The sequence below is a fragment of the Theropithecus gelada genome, chromosome 7a (genome assembly GCF_003255815.1).
Source record: "Theropithecus gelada isolate Dixy chromosome 7a, Tgel_1.0, whole genome shotgun sequence".
Classification (NCBI taxonomy): Eukaryota; Metazoa; Chordata; class Mammalia; order Primates; family Cercopithecidae; genus Theropithecus; species Theropithecus gelada.
The window spans coordinates 48,985,373-49,006,808 of record NC_037674.1 but is presented as its reverse complement, the minus strand read 5'-3'; the positions used below and the strand labels follow the sequence as shown (position 1 = coordinate 49,006,808).

General features: G+C 52.7%; 1 protein-coding gene across 1 annotated transcript in view; it reads left to right on the top strand.

The window, feature by feature from the left end:
- Window positions 1–21,436, top strand: part of HCN4 (hyperpolarization activated cyclic nucleotide gated potassium channel 4) — a 49,557-nt gene that overhangs the window by 15,480 nt on the left and 12,641 nt on the right. The window contains exon 2 of the mRNA XM_025390417.1: window positions 10,319–10,742. Within this exon, the coding sequence (XP_025246202.1) occupies window positions 10,319–10,742 (424 nt within the window). The remainder of the gene's footprint in view (window positions 1–10,318; window positions 10,743–21,436) is intronic.

Genomic DNA, 21,436 nt, shown 5'->3' with positions numbered 1-21,436 from the left:
AGCCCTAGGCAGCCAAGGGAGCAGCTACCTGGGAGCCCTGTGATTCTGAGTCAGAGATTTTGAGGTGGGTTAAAAATAGAGCCCTAGTGGCCAGGCGGGGGTGGGAGGAAGACAGCAATTTATCTATTGTGGTGGGGAGACCCTGGGGTCAAGGAAGAATAGCGAGGGGAGGATGGGCAGGAAGGAGGCAGTGGGTGGGGGGTGTATTTCCCTCCAGAGACCTGAACTGAGCACCCAGCCTGGCTCAAGAAGGCTGTGGGAGGTGATTTCAACCCTGAGAGTACAGGGGGAGGCTAAGATGCCAGTCCCAGGACACAGGCAGGGAGGACTCCAGCTCACTCCGGGACAAAACACTCCCCCCACCACCAGAGAGGCAGCTCCTTCTAGGGTATGGGATGGTGAAAGGGGCGAGAGTGGCTCTGCCTCAGAGAATGGCAAATAGGAGCTAGACAGGTACGGGGTGCGGAGGGGGAGTAATAGGTGCTTTCAAACAGTTATCAAGGTGTGGGGAGGGGAGGCAGGAAAGGCATCCTCATGCATGTCACATGTGTGTGTCATGGGCTGGCATGCATGTGATGTTAAGCTATCCTCCCTTGCCTATTACACCTGCTCTTCAGACGACTGCCCTCTCTCCAGCTTCATCATTGATTTCCAAAACATCTTCTCATCCTGACCTCCTGGTCATGGCAGTGGCTTTGCCACGTATTTCTGCTGACCACTTAGGAGCTGGGGACCACTTAGGTCTGACCGCTTAGGAGCTGACCATTTAGGACCACTTAGGTCTGGGGACCAGGGTCATGCTCTCCCCAACACATGTTAGAGGACCCCTCACAGCACAGGCCATTGTTTAAAGGTAGATGAATGTTTCTGATTATAAAGGTAATATCTGCCTGTTATGGGGAAGGTGGAAAAGGTAGAAAGGTGAAATGGAGAAACTCAGAGTCACGATATTCCCACCCTTAGAAATCATCAATGTTAATGATTTAGTGAATTCTTTCTTTGTTTTATTTTTGGCAGTCTTTTCTTCTTCTGGCAACAGTCTTCCATCCGTCTGTCCATCTGTCCATCCATCCATCCATCCATCCGTCCATCCATCCATCCATCCATCCATCCGTCCGTCCGTCCATCCATCCATCCATTTAACAATAAGATAACGTTACTGAGACTCCTCCCCACCCGTTGCCCAACTGCGTGTTCCCATCTTGGAAAAGGAATAGAAATCATTTCTGCCCTTGGGGAGCTCACAGTAGCGGGGAGCCCTAAGACTCCTCCTGGGTCTGTCTGGTTGGGGAATGGAGGGGATTCTGGGAAAGCAGTGGAGTTGCCTCCTTCATCCCCTCCCCAGGGCTCCTGAGTCTCGGTACTAGGCCTATTTGGGACGAAGGGAGAACCTCTAAAATCCCCTGCGGTAGAGGTGGGGTGGAGGGGCCGAGGAGGTACACCCATAATGAGGGGGCTTATTATGGGTGGTTGGTTCTGCCCCCACTGCCTGCACAGCTCAGGCTGGAAACGCAGTCAGGGCCTTGGTTGCAGTCTTTAGCCACAAGGTCCCCCCACCAGTTCTTTCTCATCCCATCCTGTCAGAGACCCCAGGCCCCCTGTTTCTTCTGGCCCATGTCTGTCCACCTGCCTTCTCTCCCACTTTCAATGCCTCCGCTCTTTCTCTGCCACTTTTCCACCACGATCCTCAGCACCTGGTGGGGCCACCTGCCGAGGGCTGTTGCTGTGAGTCTTGGGGGTTTGGATATACTAAGTTCTTCTCTGATCGTCAGAGGCTTGTGGAAGCCTGGTGGGAAGGAGTCTGTTTCTGAGGGCTGCCCGCGTCATGTGGCTTCTGCTGGGCTCCCTGCCACTCAGCCTTTGGCACACACTCCTGAGGCATGCATGGCATGCACGCATCTGTTCACCCATCCCCCATCCACTCATTTGTATGTTTCCACCCATTCACGTATTTATCAGGAGCTACCGTATAAAAGGTACTGTGCTGACTTCAGAGAGTCAGTGATGGCAAGTTAGACAGTCACACACACAGTTTCATTATAACATGATAAATACCATGGCAGGGCAGTGCCTGTGAGGGGCAGTTAACTGGATTTCATAAGATACAAAGAAAGCTTCCCAGGAGAAGTGATACCTCTTGTGAACCAAGGGGGATAGGTGGGTACAAGTGGGAGAAGAGTTCCAGGCAGAGATGACAGCATGTAGGAAAGCCCAGAGGCAAAGAAAGTGCCATGCGTTGGGGACACTGAAGGCTGCTGAATCTATCTGCAGCAGAATGTGCAAGGAGAGGAATGGGGAGCATGAAGGCAGGAGAAGGAGGCAGAGTCCAGGCCAGGAAAGGCCTTGGGGATGACAGTGAGGAATCTGAATTTCACTTGGGAGGTGGTGGGAAGCGCAGAAGGATTTGGGGCTTGGCAAAGTGTGGAGAGTGGATTGGAGGAGGGTGCTGGCCCCAGCCCTGACCCTGAGGCACGTGAGGTCCTCGACCGGCCGGGAGCTCCCCTGGGAAGCTGTTGGAGTAGTCCCCATGGTGGGTTGATGGCACACATTGGATCCAACGTGATGAAGTGTTGGAAGGCAAGGGAGATAGAAGAGTTGAGGATAACTCTGAGGTTTCTAGGATATACTTATGGATGCCTGGTGGTACCATTTTCTGGAAGCACAAGAGTGTGGAGGAAGCTGTGAAGCTCTGTCTGAATATGGCAAGGGTGAGGTTCCCGTGGGACATCCAGTTGTAGACACGTAGTCAGCAAGTGGACGCATGGGTGTAGAGTTCAAGAGAGGGGTATGGTTTACAAGGCAGCAGAATAACAAGGCCATGGGAGTCGGTGAAGTCACCTGGAAAGAGTGCGTAGAGCGGGAAGAGATGAGGGCCCCAAGGAGCAAAAACATGGAAAGGTCAGGCTGAGGGAAAGGGGGCTGTTCAAGGGAAGGGAAAGGAGAGGCAGTGAGAAGAGAGAAAAGCCAGTGGAGTGGGTTTTCTCCTTGGAAGCCAAGGAGGAGACTGTCTGCAGGGCAGAATGGTCTACAGGGCCAGACAATGCTAAAGGCCAGGGAGGAAATGGACTGGAAAGTGACCGTTGGATTTAGCAGCAGGGTACATATTGGTGACGTGCTGAGGAGTGGAGAGCAGCATCGCTTCTTGGCCTTTGGCTAAAATCAAGTGGAGTGGAGAGGAGCGCTGGGTGAGGCGCATGAAAGCGGGAGTGTGGGGACAGTGACACCTCCTTCAAGGAGCCTGGGAAGAGATAAGACAGCAGGGGTTCAGGGAGGGATTTTTTTTTAAGTTTAGAGAGCTTAGAAGGAAAAGCTGATGGGAAAGGATCAGTGGAGAGGGAGAGATGGAAGAGATAGATGAGAGGGAACCTTCTGTAGATTAAGGTCCCTGGGGAGGAAAATAGGGATGGTATCAAGAGGGCAGGTAGAAGAGCCGCTGATTCCCTTGTGGCTGGGAGGAGGAGATGGGATGGGGGAGATGCTGCAAGGTGGCAGAAAGAGGAAAGGGGCACTCTGGCGGCTTTTCTTTTCTCTGTGTGACGTAGAAAGTGGTATTATCTGCTGACTCTGAGAGAAAAAGTGGTGGTTTCAGAGCTTTGAGGAGACAGGAAATAATTTGAAATAGCAGCTGTGGGGAATGGGCAGGAAAGTTTACTAGGTTCTCCTGTAAGGATCAGGGGAGGGAGGTGAGGGCTGTGAATGAGGCTATGATGAGGGCATTGAGGCACGAGGAGCTAAGAAACTTGGCTGTTTAGTAGGACTGGTCTGAGGTTGCGGGATTCTTTACACAGCCCCCATGTGAACATGAAAAGGGTTGATGCTGATCCTTGCCTGGGGCTGGGATTTCATGACGGTGTCAGGAAGAGGGGCATGGGAATTAAAGGCATTGGTTTTAGAGAGGCGAATGAGCTGGATCATTGTGTCTGGGGTGGATGGTGGTTGGGAGGACGTGCGAGGGTTCTGATGGGAGGATCAGAGGAGTCAGCAGACTGGATATTCCCAGTACTCTGAAAAACAGGTGCAGCGCAACTGAATAGAAGAGCTGGCAGGAAAGGAGGGCAGGTCGTACAAGAGGACTGCAGAGATGCAGTACCTGGAGGTGGTGACGTGGTCAAGGGTGCGCTTTGGAATAGACCATTGAGGTGGGATTGTTAGTCAGGGCGGCAAGCTACCAAGAGGCCAGGGTGTTGACTGGGTCAATGATACGAAGTAGAAGTCACCCAGGACAATGGCAGGATTTGGAGTGGAACGGAAGGTTGTGAACCAGGTGCCAGCATTGCCAAAGTCCTTGAGGATGGCAGATGGATGCTGGAAGGATGGCCAGCAAGTGACAAGGATACCCAAAAGATCTTGTAGACATTTCTACCATAGGCAGTAGGGAGAGGGGAGGGTGCTGACTCACCCCTGACCCTGAGGTATGAGGGATTTGGGGGAGTGGTATCCTGAGGACACAACTAGGGTTCACTTAAGCGGGGAGGCAGTGGGGTCTGGGAGTGAAGAAGTTAAGGATGCAGGTGTCATGGAAGAGAGCACAGGAGAGAGAGCTGGGAGGGAGACAAGGAGCTTGAGGAGGCGCAGAGTTTGGGAGTAATAAAATACCACCAGCCAGATTGATATTTCTGTGGAGTGGTTAGAAAGTAGGCCTCTGGAGTCAGACTCTTTGGGTTTGAACACTTGGCCCACAATATATACCAAATCTCTCAACTCCTTGTACCTCAGTCTCTTCATCTGTAAAATGGGCATAATTATAGTATCTACCTTACAGGGCTTTTTATTAATGAGAATTAAATAAAGTAATCCAGATAAGGTACTCAGATTAGTGCCTGGCAAATGGTAAGTGCCCAAAAAGTATTGACTGCCCTCATCCTCCATTCTCACTGTGTTCAGTATCAGGATCTTTGCTGGGTCTGGAAAACCAAGGGAACGGGAAAGATAACCCAGAGGGCATATGAGTTGGAGACAAAGAGAATGGAGGCTGGACACCAGGAAGGAGGTGGGGGCAAGGGTCCAGGTGAGAGACAGATGCAGAAGCCATCATGGAAGCAGCTTGACTAGACATGGTAACTGCTGGGGGTGTTGCTGTAGGGGTGGGTGGGAGGTAAGAGGCAGCAGTAAGGGATGGCTGGGAAGTTTTGGGCCTGGATTATTGAAATGCAGACTGTCATTCAGCTTTGAGGAGGAGGATGCTGAGTTCAGCTCTGGAGTCGTTGGCTGTAGGAGACAGCAGGCCCTCTGGGTGGATGCATTTTGCAGGCAGGTGGGAATGCAGGTCTGGTGCTGGGAGTGGCGCTGAGTGGGAGCTGTCTGTAAAGTTGGAGAGGGTAAGAGATATGGCACTGAGTGTGCTGTTCACCTGGGAGAAAGCATGGAGACCCATGGGCTATAGTCAGCACTGCAGGGACATGGGTGTCTGAGACAAGGCCCCTGTCCTCCAGGAGCCCATGGTGTTTTAGGAGAGCTAAAACCAAGACTCAGGCTGTGCAGAGGCTTCAGTGGTCAGAGTTGAAGAGCTGGCTTGAAAGGTGGAAAATATTTTAATGACAAAACAGTGACATTCTTCTTCCAGCTGACAGGATTCCCAATGGATATCATTTGTGCCAAAATGTATGCAAGAAAGTATGCATGTGTAAAAATGGATGCATGTAGGAGGGCAAAAGACAAGAGTGTGTTTACAAAAAAATGTATTCATGGTATTGCATGTCGGTGTGCATGTGGGTATACATGTTCATGTCTGTGCATGTGCACATGTGCATGCATGTATATATGTGCATATGGCCTCAAAGGCAAGCATGGGTGTGTGTGGACAAGAAGAGGTTGAAGGAGGTCATCCCCAGCTGGGACCTCCACTTTTCCTACTTTCATTCTGTCACCCTTCCCATCCTTTTTGGCCTCCAGGGAAGGACAGGGCCCTTAGTCTAGTCCTTGAGGTCCCGAGTTCAGGGTCAGTCACCTCCTCGTGTCTTCCTCAGCTCCCTTAGGCTATGAACTTCCTCTCACACCAAAACATGAAATTTCCAGATATCGGTGTAATGGGCTGCTTGACTTTTTGCTATCCCCCATTCTTTCTGCATATGGGACCTGCCCCTCCAGTGTCAGCCTATAGGCTGCCTGCCTGGGTGGACCCATTGGTCCAGGTAGGAAGTAAGGAGATAAGACAGGTCTGGGAGCCTGGGGCTGCTGGGGCTTCCAGAGCCCAGTTGGTGTCTTGCTGGCCAGGACTCCTGTCAACTTAAAGGGCACTGGGCTGGAGGAGGGTCCTCTGGATTTGGAGAGACTAGGGCCCCTAATTCAGGCATGTGCCAACTCCAGGATATCTGAGCCTGACTGCCCCGTGCTTCCTTGTCAGGGCGTGACACCGACCACCATGGATTCACACCCTAGATTGTGAGATTTATTCATGAGTGATTCTAGGGGTGGCCAGGTGATAAGGGAGCATTGGGCATCCAGCTTGAGGCTTTGGAAATGTTACTCTTCCTTCCTTTGTGAGCCTTCGTTTTCCCTTCTGTAGGACATGTGCAACCATGACTGAGTGACTGCTGATGGCCAAGGTGCCTTTAGCACTTGAGAGGCGTGCTACTTCCTCTACTTCAGACAGCGCTAGCATCAGGATCATGGGCCCCCCAAATCCTCTTTGCAGTCTTCTCTTCTGTTTTGTCTCTGGGGCAGGGGCCGCACTGCTGTGGTAGGCTGCCTTTCCACTGTGATGCAAAAGTGTCAGAAAGGCGTGTCTGCCTCCCACATCCCTCTAGGGTACCCACAACCCCAAGAACTCAAACTCTGCAGTCCCAGAGACTTCTCTTAATCTTGCGTCTGTCTCTCACGAGCTGTGTAGTCTAGGGCAGACACTTCTCTCTGAGCCTCAAGATCATCATCTGTAAAATAACAGCAGCCACAGTGCTAGTGTGAGGGATAAATGAAGTAATGCATGGAAAACCAAAGTAAGTGCTCTATACATGTGAAGTGTTTTGGAGTCTTTATGAATAAAGACTTTTCAGTCACCAAGGAGCCCCCAATAAAAATGCCCAGAGATATTAAGGAGTCACTTGCGATGCTTCTGACCAGCAGGATTGGAAATGAAGAGGGGCCAGCAAGCTGAGGATGCAGTACAGAAGCTGTTGCCAGGTTACCCTGGCTAAGCCCACTGAACGGGGGCTGGCAGGTGTGCTGGGCGCTGTCCGTGGTGCTGAATGTCATATCTGGTTCTGTCAGGGCCTGGCTTTCGGAGATCTGTGCAAGCATCTGGCAAGGAGTAAGGAAAGGTAGTCCAGGAAGCCAAGGGCAGCTCCCAAAGCCCAACCCCTCTCGCCTCCTCCAGAAGCACTTTCCTGGCCTCACCCTTCTAGGCCACCGGGATACCATTTTTATGGATACCTGGGCTCATTTGGGTGGTTTCTTACACCATTGCCCAATTGCCTTCTATCCAAGCCTTGTGCTCTGACCAGACCATGAGTCTCTGGAGGTGAGGGCATCTGTGTGCTGAGGCAAATAGGTCTGTCATTTGATTGCTGGGGGCACATGTGCATGCATGTATATATGTGCATATGGCCTCAAAGGCAAGCCCTTGCCTCTTGCTACTGACTCTCCTGGGTCTATTACAGGCTCCTCTGTGATCCCACTCCTAGCAGATGTTTTGCTCTGGCTCTTCTCTGGGAGATTTGATCTTCCTACCTCTTACCTCTTTCCTGCAAATTTATTGATTTGAATGATTTATGTACTCGTTTCATAACATAGCTGGGCATAGGTCAGAGCATTTGACAGAAATCAGTTGATTTCCTCCTTATGACAGTGCTACTAGTCAGGTACTGTGGTTATCCTCATTGAGCAGATAAGAAAACGGAGGTGTGGCATGGTAAGGTGACTTGCTAGTAAACCATGGAGCAGGAATCGAACCCAGGTTGGCTGACTCCAGGGCCCATCCCTCCTCCCACCATATTATACTGTCCAGCAGCTCTCTGATGTTCCAGGGTAGTGGTTTGTGGGAAAGAATGATCCAGGATCCCGACCCCAGCCCAGATCGAGTGCTGGAAATATCCCTGAGCATCTGGAAGCTCAAGATTGAAACCATTAGTCAGAGTGCGAGGAAATGGGTGTTTTTGCCTTATGCAATTTGGTTTTATGGAGACCACTAAATGCAAACATTCTCCTGTTAATTACTGTCTCAAATTTGGACTGTAATTGAGGGAACTAGAGCTGGGGAGAGTGTAGAAACCCGTTGGAGTGGCAGGCCCGCCCGAGTCAGCATTCCCAGCCGCCTTGCATCCGCTCTGTTAATTTTAGAAACTCCTGTAGCCTGGGTGTATTATTAGCTTTATGTACCGAGGGCCACATGGCCCTCAGTGGCCTTTCTATGCACAGTTAAAAAAATTTGTTTTCTTTTGTTTTTCCCAAGAGATTAAATGAAGAGGGATGACAGCAGAGTGTATAGAGGGGTGTTTGTGCGCTGTGCATGTGAATGGGGATACCTGCATGTGGCATCTAATGAGTGTACACAGCTGTCTTTGAGTGAGCTCCATGTGGCTGGGTAGAGCATGCATGGCTCTAGGGCACCCCGTAGGTGCTGAAACCATTCTCCTGGGGCCCATGACTCATTAGCAGATGTGCTGTATTCTTTGTAGTGAAGTGTGAAGCTGAGGGTGGGTCCTCAGGCCTTAGTTGGGTTCTCTCAGCTGGCATACGGGTACTGGGGCCACAGGAGGGAGTGGTGGGTCATGGGATAGAGAGAAGCTGAAGTTGGCCTCTTGGCATCCAGCCTTATCCCCCATAAGGCCCTGTCTTGAGGCTGTGGAGAGCTTGGCTTTCAAAGGAGCTGCAGAAAGCTGACTCTCTGGAAACTGCCCTTCGCCACGCAGCGTGATGTAGGGCAGCCATCTCACCCACCTTCAGCGAAACAGGTCCTACCCTCTCCTTGACTCACAGCCCCATTTTGAGTCTGGCAAACAAACGAACAATTTGCTCTGAAGTAATTTCTTTGCAACCTGGAACTCTGCAGGCAGGGGCACTTTGGTTTACAGTGAGACCCTCTGAAGACTCCAGGAAAGCTTATCGCTTTCTTTCCCACTTCCTTCCTCCCGGCTTCCCTGCAGTAAAGAATCAAAGATGGTAGGAAAGTTATTTCTCCTGGGAGAAGACATGCTTATTTCTGCGTGACTTAATACCTTTATCTGTTATTGTGTAAACGTCTAAATTAATAGCAGAGGGAGACAGCTCTGCAGTGCAAGTTTTTGGTCTTGGGGCCAGCCCTGGTATGGCTGGTACTTGGGCAGGGTCCCTGGGAACAATTGGCCATGCCTTCTGGATTGGGGTCTTGGCCACCTGTGTTGTTTCACACTCCAGAAGGCCCCCTGCTTGATGAGTTGGGAGAAACCCAGCGCAGACCTGTGAGTTGGCATTGTGCCTCCTCCTCATGCTGCTCAACTTCTCTGAGGCTTTGCCCTGAGGCTCCCTCTACGAACGACTTGAAGGTGCCTGAGGCCTTAGGAGAAATGATTCTGGAGGCCCTGGGCTGGTCTCTTTCTATCACATTGAGTGGTACCTCACTAGTGCCTGAAATCCCCCCATTAATTCTTGTTTTGAAGCTATCTCTCCCCCTCCACACCCCCACGTTAGGATGCAAACCTCTGAGGGAAGGAGATGGTCAGACATTTTCTGATTATAGGGGAGTGGACTAAAGGGAGATGCCAGAGAACCAGTGTGGGAGAGGGCCAGATCAGAATGATAGGATTCATTACACAGTGAGGAAACTGAGGCCCAGAGTAGGGAGGCCCTATTGGATGTCACACAACATGTTGATGACAAAGCTGGGGCTGGAGCCTGGGCCTCCTGCCTCCCAGGCGCCTGAGTTGTGTCTGCACCTCCCCTGCTCTTTGGTCATGGTCTGTGGAATGTCTCCCTGACAGCCCGTCTCAAGCCACAGCTGACCCTCAGGGAGGATGGGGCAGCCTCGCCTGAGCCTGGGGTGGTGTGGGGTGAGCTGCTCCTTTTGCTGAAACAGCCTCTTGCTTCTCTCTGAGTGTCACTGATTTGCATTTCAGCCTGACTCTCACTATGGGGTGGGGATAGGAGGAGGAAGCTTGTTGTTGGGGGTTGTGGGAACTCACAGAAGGGCAGCACGGAGGCTATCCTTAGTGAATGAAGAGCCTCCTGCTGTGTCATTCCCTGTGCCAGTCTTCACATCTTGCCCTGGTACCCATGTGCCTATCTTCCTGTCTCAGAACCTGCCAAGACTTCTCTCTCCCAGATGCTGTCCCTCAGATCTTCCTCCCTTAGTCTGTAACTTGTCCTCTCTATCCTCCTGGCGACTGACCCCTGTGTCTCTGGGCAGATTTTACTGGGACCTGACCATGCTGCTGCTGATGGTGGGAAACCTGATCATCATTCCTGTGGGCATCACCTTCTTCAAGGATGAGAACACCACACCCTGGATTGTCTTCAATGTGGTGTCAGACACATTCTTCCTCATCGACTTGGTCCTCAACTTCCGCACAGGGATCGTGGTGGAGGACAACACAGAGATCATCCTGGACCCACAGCGGATTAAAATGAAGTACCTGAAAAGCTGGTTCATGGTAGATTTCATTTCCTCCATCCCCGTGGACTACATCTTCCTCATTGTGGAGACACGCATCGACTCGGAGGTCTACAAGACTGCCCGGGCCCTGCGCATCGTCCGCTTCACAAAGATCCTCAGCCTCTTACGCTTGTTACGCCTCTCCCGCCTCATTCGATATATTCACCAGTGGGAAGAGGTGAGTGGTCAGTGCAAACCTCTTGGGGGAAAGGCCACTCCCCACAGAGGGAGTGAGGAACTGGCAGGGAACCTCAGATAATTGAACATGGGCTGTCAGATTGTGGCAGGCACACCTGCTCTAAGAGGACAAATACTAGTAATTTCTTGACTTCTTATGTGCTGGATACTTTACATGCAGTATCTCAGTGAAGTCTGTAACAGCTATAGAGGGAACCATATAGGTACATGTATATACTCATTTTTCACATGAAGAAACAGAGAGACAGAAAGATTAAGTGACTTATACAAGGTTGCATGATTAGTAATTTGTGAACCTGGAATGTGAACTTAAGCCGATCACCTCCAGAGCCCACATTATTAACCACTGCGTTGTGTTGTAGGGTTTGTAAATCCATAAGCTTGTTGGGGACAGGCAGGGAAAAGGGATGGGGTGAAAAGGGCCAGTTGGGGAACAGTAGACAGTGCGGTGGATGAGAAAAACTAGAGAACATCTCCGTCTATATTGGATGGCCTCTATGCAGCTCCAGCTAAATTTTGTTCAAGTGGGAATGGGCCCAGGGTTGCTAGTTCTACAGCATTATGAGAAACGGAAATCTGGATTTTTGTACAAATTTTGTTGGCAACTATCTTAGTTTGGGTTCTTCCTGAGCAGACCCTGAGACAAAGATTTGCATGAAAGTGATGTTTTTGGGATGCATTCCCAGGAAAATCTGGTAAGGGGGTGGGGGAGAGGGACAGGGAAAGGTAGAAAGCCAAGCAGTAGTTGGACATTGGAGGGTGTTCTGTGGAGGGCTGTTTGCCTCAGCCCTGTGGGATCCGAGGATAGTGTGCGCCACACCTTGGAGCTGTCCCAGTCAGGGCAAGGGAGTTGGAATGTTTATATCCCCTTACCTGTCAGTCACTGGTTCAAGGCACTGCTAGCCCTCAGCACTTGCAGCCAAAGCAGTTTCCAGCAGCCCGGGCAGGCCTCTGACAAAAGGTGCGGCCACTGGCTGTAGAGAGTGAAATCACGCAGGCAGGCTAGAGTCTTGTGTTCAGATACTGTAAAGGGATCGTAGGGGCTGTGAACACTGGCTACAGGAGGAAAATAAAACATTGAAAAAGAACTGGGCGGGCCAGCTCCGTTCTGAACAAACTTCACTCATCCATGGGCTGAAGCAGTCGTCTGCAGCAGAGGAGCTAAGGGCTTTGCTGGGAGGAAGAGCAGCTGACCTTGCCAAGTGCTTCGGTCTGTGTCTGCCACCCACCCAGGTTACATGACTTGGCAGCAGTGGCAGGCAGGCCAGCCTGGAGGGCTCACTCTCTGTGAGATAGCCCACCTTGGGGCTGGGCAGTCTGTGGGTGGAACAAGCTTCCATGGAGGCCCATTTCCCACTCCATCCCTGTGCTGTGTGGCTGACTTCCCAGCCTCCAGGACCCCTGCTTGCCTGGGCAGAAGTTCCCATGCTCAGGACATGAAGCCCCCCACCCTCACCCCCAACAGCAGCCTGGGCCTCGGCTGGCAGCCCCTGTGGCTGATGGTAGAGGCACGGGCAGATTCAGGTCAGAGGCGTCGTGAACACATGTGCCACGGGAGAAGTGTGTGCACCAGTTTGGCAGCATCGCTCCATGGCAGAAATTCTCTTTGGCTTGGCAAATTTGCATTACTGATGCTAACAGATAGGGGCCGTGACTCTCCCAACGTCATGCAGTTAGACCTCTGGTAGAACTGGGGCAGAATCCAGCTAACTTTCTTGGCCCTCAGCACATAGTGTGGGCTGTCCCACCCCGGTGTAGTGGAATGGCACTTTTAAGACCCAAGTTAAAATCTGGCTCCACGCTGCCTAGCATGTAGCTTTGGGTCCACTTTGCCTCTCTGTGCCTCAGTCTCTTTATCTGCAAAATGGGTGTAAGTTGTACCTGATGTTTATAAAGCCTTAGCATGAAGCCTGCTGCAGAAGAACTGTTTAATATGTGTCCCTCCTGGCCAGGCGTGGTGGCTCACGCCTATAATCCTAGCACTTTTGGAGGCCAAGATGGGTAGATTACTTGAGGCCAGGAGTTCAAAACCAACCTGGCCGACATGGTGAAACTGTGTCTCTACTAAAAATATAAAAAAATTAGCTGGGTGTGGTGGTGGGCGCCTGTATATTTATGATATATATATATACACACACACACACACACACACACATATACACACACACCTCCCTCCCCACCAAGTTGTCTTAGTAACATTTCTTTGGTTCCTCACACCTAGCTGGCAAGAGAAACAGGGCAAGATTTATGATCCTAATATGTCAAGTGAGGAAACTGAAGATCCGAAAGGCCAGCCGCCCCAGTGGTAGGGCTTTTGGCCTAGGCCTCCTGTCTCCCGGTTCCATGCACTTCCCGCTTTCTCAGATGGAAAGAGAATGACTTTGATTCTATGATTGTTTCCTTTCATGGCTGGGGTGCCTCCATGGGGGACTGGACTTCATTCAGTCCTGCAAGTGCTTGCCGGGCACCCACCTGTGCTGTCCTGGGTGGGGGCTGGGATCAAAGGACTAGGATGACCACTAGCAGAGAGTGGGAGGGCAGCGGCAGGGGAGGAGATCTGTGCGACAGGTCGAGTTGGAGGTGCCTGTGGGACAGAGATGTGCAGAGATGTGGCAGATGGTCTGAGCTGAGGGCTAAGAGGGGACAGTGACTCTGGAGGGTGGCGGCTGGGTCCACGCTGAGGGACTGTGAAGGAAGGATGGAGGCGTGTTTCCCCTTACGCCCTGACACACTTGTCTCCTGGTTTCCGTCCCAGGTGGAAATGTAGGACAGGTTGGCTCCCTCAGACCCTGAGAAACCCCCAACCTTCTGCATGTCTTGGACCCACAGCTAGACTGCCAGGAAAAGCAGAGACATGCCAGCTCCTTCCCTCCACTGGCATCCATTTGTGTCTCCCGGCCTCAGCCTCCCAGGGGCCAACCTTACTCCTCCAGGGCCTGGGGGCTGTGGTCTTTTGTAGGAGTTGGCAGAGATGCCAGAGGCTGGACAGGGTGAGTCCTGGGTTGGAGCTAAGCTTGTCTTTCACGTCCCCACATTACGCATCCTGGGAGGTCAGGCCCAGGGCTCCTGTCCCCACTGCCACCCTGGCCTAGCCACCCTCTTGGGCACCCAGAACTGGTCAGGTGTGGTCCTGGCCTTTCTCTGGGGGAGGCAGAGGCCCCAGGACACCTTGGGTCAGGCCTCTGAACTAGACATGCCGCCCCATCTCATGTGCAGGAAGGAGATCCCAGGAGGCCAGATGGATGACTCTCAACCTTCCACACGCAAACCTTTCTCTCTCCTACCAGCTGGGGAGAAAATTGCTTTGAGCTAGTTTCTGCCGGGCACACCGCCCAGCCTAGGGCTCTCACTGGACCCCTGAGATTGGACTGGAGTTTCCCAGCTGGCCCCAGAAACCCTGTCTCCAGGACCATAGCCGGCCACTCCAGCCCAGGGGCATCTCCCACCTCCGCTTGGCCCAGAGGCAGCAGCAGAAAGACCATTTGAAGCCCTAGGTCCGTGTGAGAGCTGATTAGAGGCGTATTTAGCACAGAAAACCCTGGCCTAATCTTTTTCAAGTCCGTCTATGAATCTCTTTCCTCCTTTGGGCCTCAGTTTCCCCACTTGTCAGGTACATGCTGATGTTCTCTGAAGCTGTGGCTCCCTGGGGCCCAGTCCCCAGCTCCCATCTGCCTCGGCAAGATTCATGTTAGCTGATCCTGAAGACCTTGTTGTAGCTCACAGGATGCGAAGGAGGATCCCTGCGGTGGGGCTGGGGAGCTTGCCTCCCACAGACTGGGGAAAGCTTGCCCCAGGCTGCCTGGTGAAGCTGCAAGAAGCTAGACCTCTGACCCCAGGCTTCAACTGCCTCCCCCAGCCGGGCCCAGAACAGGCGCCCAGGAGATCTCCTAAGTGTTGGTGGCAGTCAGGCAGTCTTGTGAGTCAGCGTGAGTGGAGTGGTCTAGGGCAGGTATGGACCGCCATCTTGGAGGACGTCAGCCTCTTGCCTCCATCCTGGGTGATCTGGGTCAGCAGACTCCCTCCTGAGCCTCTCCAGCCACGCCTCTTCCCTCCCTCCCTCCGAGGTGTGAGCTTATTCCAGGCATGGAGGCTATTGTTAGAAACCACGGTTACCCCTCTTTGGATGTTACCCTGCAAGGCCCAGCACTCCAGTGACCCATCCCAGAAGCCTCTCCTCTTCCTCAGCAACCTGAAGTGGCCAAAGAGGGGCTGGAGGCAGGAGGCCAGCCGGGGCTGCTGTGTGGCCTCTGATGAGTCCCCTTGTCCTGTGGGCCTTGGTTGCCTCATCTCAGAATCAGGTGCTTGGCATCTGCGAGAAGTGATGACATGAGGAGCGGTCCTGGGGCGTGGGTACTGGCCCTGTCTCCTGCACCCAGGAAGGGACCTGGCATGACCCTCAGTGCAGCTGCCTTCAGGCTGCACCCGGGATGCATATGCAGCAGCCTGTTCTGCCAGGCCTGGGGTTGTTGTCTTCAATGCAGACGCTTGTTCTTGAGACACAGGTGGAAGCTGTTCTTCCATGAGGAGAAAGCGAATCCAGAGGAGGGGATTCAATCGGGCCCCAGGAAGAGGCCTTGGTGGAAACAGAGCAGCCTGACCTCTCCTTTCTGGTCTCCCCTCGGAACTGAGAAATCAGCTCTTTGTTTGGAGGGCTGGGAAAGAGAGGGAAGGAAAGGAACCAACATGTCCTGAGTGCCTACCATGTGCCAGTGGTGGCTATGATCTCACCTGACCCCTGTGATAGCCCTGAGAGCTGGCAATTACTGACCCATTCCACAGATGAGGAAACTGAGGCTCGGGGTGGAAAAGGCAGTTTCCACCCAAGGTGAAAGATGTGTGGCTCTGTCCTTGCACTGCAGGTGAGAAACTGCAGAAAGTGTGAGAGCAGGGCTTCCCCAAGTTCCATGTGTGGCAGAGTGAGCTGCCTGGACCACCTGACTGGCAAGGCTTGCAGTGGCCTGGAAATGAAGGTGCTCAACCCCTGCAGTCAGAACCAACATCGTAAGAGGGAGTTCTAATGAAATATAAAGAGCAAGGCAAATATTTGCCTGGTGCAACTGATTCTCAGGTGGCCTGTGGCCCCAGCCAACAGTGGGGACACACCAGTGTTCAGCAGCCTCTCCCAGCAACGTCCAGCCTTGTTCTCAGCAACCACGTCCTGGGTGCTGGAGAGTGGTACAGGTGAGGTGAGTGTCCTCAAATCTAGGCTACCCCCTAACCTGAATGGATTTGCCCCCACCAGCTCTTCCCAGGCGGCTCAGACTGTGCATTGTTGGTGCTTCAGCTTTGTGGTGTCTAAAAACCATCTGAAACAAGCCTCTCCAGCCCTCCCACCTGCACCCACCACCCCAGTGCCCACACTGCTCCTCACCGCAGTCCCAGGCTTCACCACCACCATGCTCTCAGTAGGACGTGGAAGTCTGTGTCCCCTGCAGGAGAAGGCACCTTGGTTATTCCCACAGGGACAAGGGCAGGTTCCCTGTGGGCTGCATCTGCCCACAGCGGGTACCTTTTTGTTCTTCCACTGTCTACACTAGCAGGAGCCCTGCTGACCACCATCATTCTCGTCACTGTCACCATCGCCTTCACCTTCATCGCGAAGTCCTTCTCAGTTCCTGAAACCTTACCACATGCTCTGTGCCATGTTCATTGCTGAGATCACAATAAAGGCAAAATTAGACAAGGACCTGATCTTAGAAGAAAAGGAGTAATGAAAAGAAAAAGGTAATACAGAAGGAAAGGAAGTCATTGAAGGAAAACGTGCCACCCTCGATGCTCTGTCTTTAAGGCCCAGCATGATCTGTCCAAAGGAGCAGTTACTGTGGCCTGTGACAGTCTGGGACTCTTTCTAGCCATGCCTGGAGACTTCCCTGAGCTCCCATATGGTACCCACTCATTCATTTAGATGTACCCACATTTATTCAGGCAATCAGCAGACATGTTTGATGCCTGTTTGTGCTAAGCATGGAGGAACACAGAAGTGAGAAATAGAGCAGAGCCCTGCCTCACGCAGCAGCATGCAAGTCAGTGACTGTCATTTCAGATGGTGAGAACTCCGGGAAGAAGAAAATATATCAGGGCGAAGAGTCACGGTGAGAAAGGGAAGGGAGGGCCCTTGGCTGTGTCACACACAGAGATCCGGTGTCCTTCCTTTCCATGGAAGTGGCTTTTGAGCCAAGACAGGATGACAAGAAGGAGCTGGAGGCAGCACGCAGGCAGATGGAAGAGCAAGCCCAGTACTGAGGGCCTGGGGCAAGCGTGAACTGGCCTGGGGCGTTCAAGGACACCTCTGTGGCCAGAGATGGCCTTGGGCAGAGTCGAGGAGGCTGGTAGTTGGGAGCCAGGATGCTGAGGGCCACAGTCGGCAGTTGGAGTGTATTCACGGGTGCAGTGGGAAGTCATTGGAAGGTTTATGGTAAGAGGGTGACATGTTCTGATTTATGTCTCCAAGAGGTCTTTCTAGCTGCTTGGTGGAGAATGGCTTGGAGGGGTGGGGAGCTTCATCAAGAGATGGGGCCGTCATCTTGGGGGTGTTTAGATTGGGGTCATATTGGGATTGGAGGGAAGTAAATGGCTTTGAGATGTCCGCTTTGGCAGTAGAGCCAAAACCACCTGGATTGCTGGTGGATGGGATGTGGGGAGGGGTGAGACACTCACAGCTGGCTGGTGGGTTTTTGTTGCTCAGCCTCACCAACAGCGGCACCAGTTGTGAGATGGAAACAGGTTTTGGATGTATCATGTAGAGATAGACCGAGACAGCTGGACATATGAGCCAATTTGTGTTACTCTTAGTGTCCACCTGTGTGTCTCAGGCATGACAGAAGCAAGGAACTGGGGTATCCCAGGGCTTGAAAGAGGAGCACAGGGAAGGTTGCCTCCGGCAGAGGAGGAGCATTGCCGACCTCCACAGCCCCTTGTGATGGGGGCAACACAGTTGCATCCTGGGGAGCCCTTTAGCCAGGGAGACCCCACTCAGGGTGCTTCCAGAGATGCCCTAGACTTTGATACCCTCCGCAACTAAAGAGACTTTCAGCAGAATTCCTGCTGCCCTGACAAGCCAGGGGTGGGAGGAGAACGGCATGCTTGTGGCTGTGGGCTCTGCTACCAGCTGTGCTGTCCAGCCCCACAGCAACATCTGGGCTGCTCAGAGCCTGAACCAGCCTCTCTACTGACCTCCCCATTGTGCCCTGCTTGCCTTGCTCTGTTGCTGGGTTTCTATATACATGTTCCCAAGTCCCTTTCCTGGGTGTGGCTTCCTTCCCCAGCCAGACTGTGAGCTCTGGGCAAGCAAGGGCAAGACTTTCCTCCCTGCCCCATAGGGAGGGGGCTTTCTTGGGTACTGACACAGGCTGATTTCCAGGGGACATGGCATAGACATTTGGGTCTCCCTGAGGGTACTGCCAGGAAAGAAGGGAAGAAAGGCCCCACTGGCCCACACTCCGGAGGGCTCCTCTTCTCACAGTGAGGAGTCTGGGGGCTCTTTGCAGCTCTTTTTTGACCACACTTGAGTACCCAGCCTTCCTGGCACAGACACCTCTAAGCTTGCTGCCAGGGCCTGTGCAGGGCCCTTCCCAGGCTGTGTCCTGAGGGGACCATCCTGCCTCTATGCCCACCCCTTGACCCACTTACAAGTGACTGTTCACAGGAGTGGCATGGATGTGGCTTGGCTGTGGGCCAGGGTCCCCTGCTGGGGGGCACAGTCAGGGAAGAGAAGGGAGGTGGGCTGTGCTCTGGAGTGGTTTTCTAAGAGCTCTCATTTCAAGCCTGACCCTCCAGGGCGTTATGATGGTGCCTTCTGTCAAGGTAGGAGAACAGAATATATTTTCCTTTGTTGGCTTGACTTACGACTTTATCCAAATCTGTGGCTTGTGGAACTTGATTTGCACCTTGTCCTGGACTCTCCAACCCTGGGGCAGGCCTGCCTCATTACCCCAGCTCAGCACTAGGCCATGTGCCTCGGGGAGGCTGCCGTTCTGCCCCCATGGGCCCCCGTCTCTGCCTTCTGCGCCCTTGGCCTCCTGCACAGCTTTCCCGTCTGTGGCAGAGGGCTGGGTTCTGAAGGCTGGTGTCTCAGTCAGCTCAGGCTGTGACAACATAAACACCAGAGGCTGGGGGACTGAAATAACAAACACTGCTTCCCACAGCTCTGGAGGCTGGAAGTCTGGGTTGAGAGTGCCAGCACGGGGGCTTCTGGTGAGGCCTTCTTTTTTTCTTTTTCTTTTTTTTGACTTGTAGATGGCTGCCTTCTCCCTGTGCCCTCACAGGACAAAGAGAGGTCATCTCTGGTCTCTGTTTATAAGGGCACTCATCCCACTCATGAGGGTGCTAACTTATGACCTGATGAGCCTCCGAAGACCTCATCTCCAAATGCCATCACATCCAGGGCTAGGAATTCAACATAGGAATGTGGGAGGGACACAAAAGTGCAGTCCTTAGCAACTGGGAAGTGAAGGAGCTTAATCATAATGACCCCACCCTTGCATCTGTGATGGGTGTGCAGAGAGCACTTTGTTAGCTAGTTTAATTCACAAGCAGCCTTGCAAAGCAGGGGGCAGATGTCTAGCTTGTTTGCGGGGGAAGCTGAGTTGTGGTGGTGGGGAGGCAGGTGTGGAGGATGGCCGGCTCTGAGACTGTGAATGGTGCTGTGCCACTTGCCCTCCCCAAGCCCCTGGTGTCTTAGCTCAGACACCAGGGAGTTGGGCGAGCTGGGGAGCTAGTGGCATCCTGGACAACCAAGACTTAGAAAGGTTAGGATTTGCCCAAGGTCATAGACATGTCACATTCACCTAAGTGTTAAGGAGGCAAAAGTGGGATCTTCCCCCCAGCTGGTGCTGGGGGCTCTGGTGCTCAGGGACCTGCAGGGGAGAGCCTCACCGTCTCAGGATACAGGTGCCTGAGCACGACCAGCCGCAGAGAATGGACCAGAGACACTAGCTTCATAATCAGATCTGGTCTGCGTCACAGACCCAGGCTCTAGCCCAGCCACAGACCGGCCTGCTCTCTAGGGCCCACCATTCCTTCCAGGCCATGGCAGATGCTGAACAGTGTCAGCTTAGCCAGGAGCTCAAACGCTGACAGCCCCAGAGCTGGTCTGTGCCCCAGTGGTGCTGGGCTGCAGGGCACACAGCACCGTCTACACCATCGCACTGTTTGCAGGGCCTGGGGAGGCGAGAAGCTGGGAAGTCCCGCTTGGCCTCGGACCCAGCTTGCTGTGTGAATCTGGGCACGTCATTCAGCCACTTTGGGTTTGAGTTGTTTTATCCACAAAATGGAACTACTGAGAGTTACCCTTTCCTCACTAGGTCAATCTAACAATCTAATATGGTGGCTGCAGGCCTCAGAATCGGGCAGACCAGGCTACATGTGGCCTTTTCACTGCCACTGTGATCTCCGGCAAGTTCCTTTACTTCTCTGAGCCTTGGTATAAAACAGATGAACAATATCTTCAGCAAAGGATTTTTGTGAGTTTGAATAGAGGGTGGCTGTGGAATTTCATGTCCATGGTCAGGTGTGGCACTGTTGTCCCCTCTGTCACCAGGGCCATGGGGAAATGGTGGGGCAAGCTTAAACTACCAGATCCCGGAAGCTTTCGCTGTCCACTTCATCCTGGAAACACTCCCAGCTTTGCAGCTGGAACCTTCAGGGTCGTGCCCTTGATGGGGGCCACAGGTGGGGGTGACTGCAGGTGATGAGCTGTGGACAAAAAGTATTCATCTTTGGTCACTAGCATCAGAACATCCTGCTACTAGCTACAGGGCCGTAGCTGGAAGACCAGTAGACAGGGGCTGACATATCTAGGCTCTGTCTCTTTGGGCCTAGTTTCTGCATCTGAAATGGGCTTAAACTAGATCTCTGTGACATTTGACCCAAGCCCCCCTCCAAGAGGGATGTCTTTGCCTGGGAACAGTACGGAGGGATGAGAATGGGGGCTGGGTGGCTAGACCCACTCCAAAGTCTCCCAGGCCACAGAAGCAAGGCCAGAGCTTCCAGAGACTTTCCTCTAGACTTGCCTCCACTTCTCCATCCCCCACTGCCCTGTCACCAAGGGGACCCCAGCATGGTAGCTTTGGGGGGGGGGGGCAGGATATGCCCACCTTGGCCCTGTCCAGCTACACTGCAGCCGCCCACTCGGAGCTGCAGGAGTGGAGAGGGGCTGGTGGCAGTGGGCTGGGGTCAAGGGTGCTGTAAAGGAGAGCATTACCCCAAATACATATTAGCCAATCAGGAAGATTAATTATTAATAACAACTTATCAATTAATAATGGTTTGTAATTTATTGAACACTCCTCTACCCATTACTAAGCACTTTATATGTATAATTTAGTCCTTTTGACAACCCACTCAGATAAGAATTTTTATCACCATTTTCCAGATGAGAAAACATGATCAGAGAGGTTCAAGGTTACACAGTAGGAACTGGGTAGGACCTGGGCTTGGGATCAAGGTCTGCCTGAACTTGGGGCCTGTGAGCCTGTGCCGCTTCCTCTGCACTTCCGTGGCTGCCCTGTGTGGGTCTTGAGAATTTAGTGATAGGTTTAGGGAAACACACGCCTGCCATGTCTATAGACCTTCGTTCCCTGAGGAGCCTCAGGCTGGCAAGCTTTTCTCCCTGGTGTCCTCACACCCCAGGCAAGCTGAGAAAGCGGCTTCTCTGCCCACTTCCAGGCCGCAGGG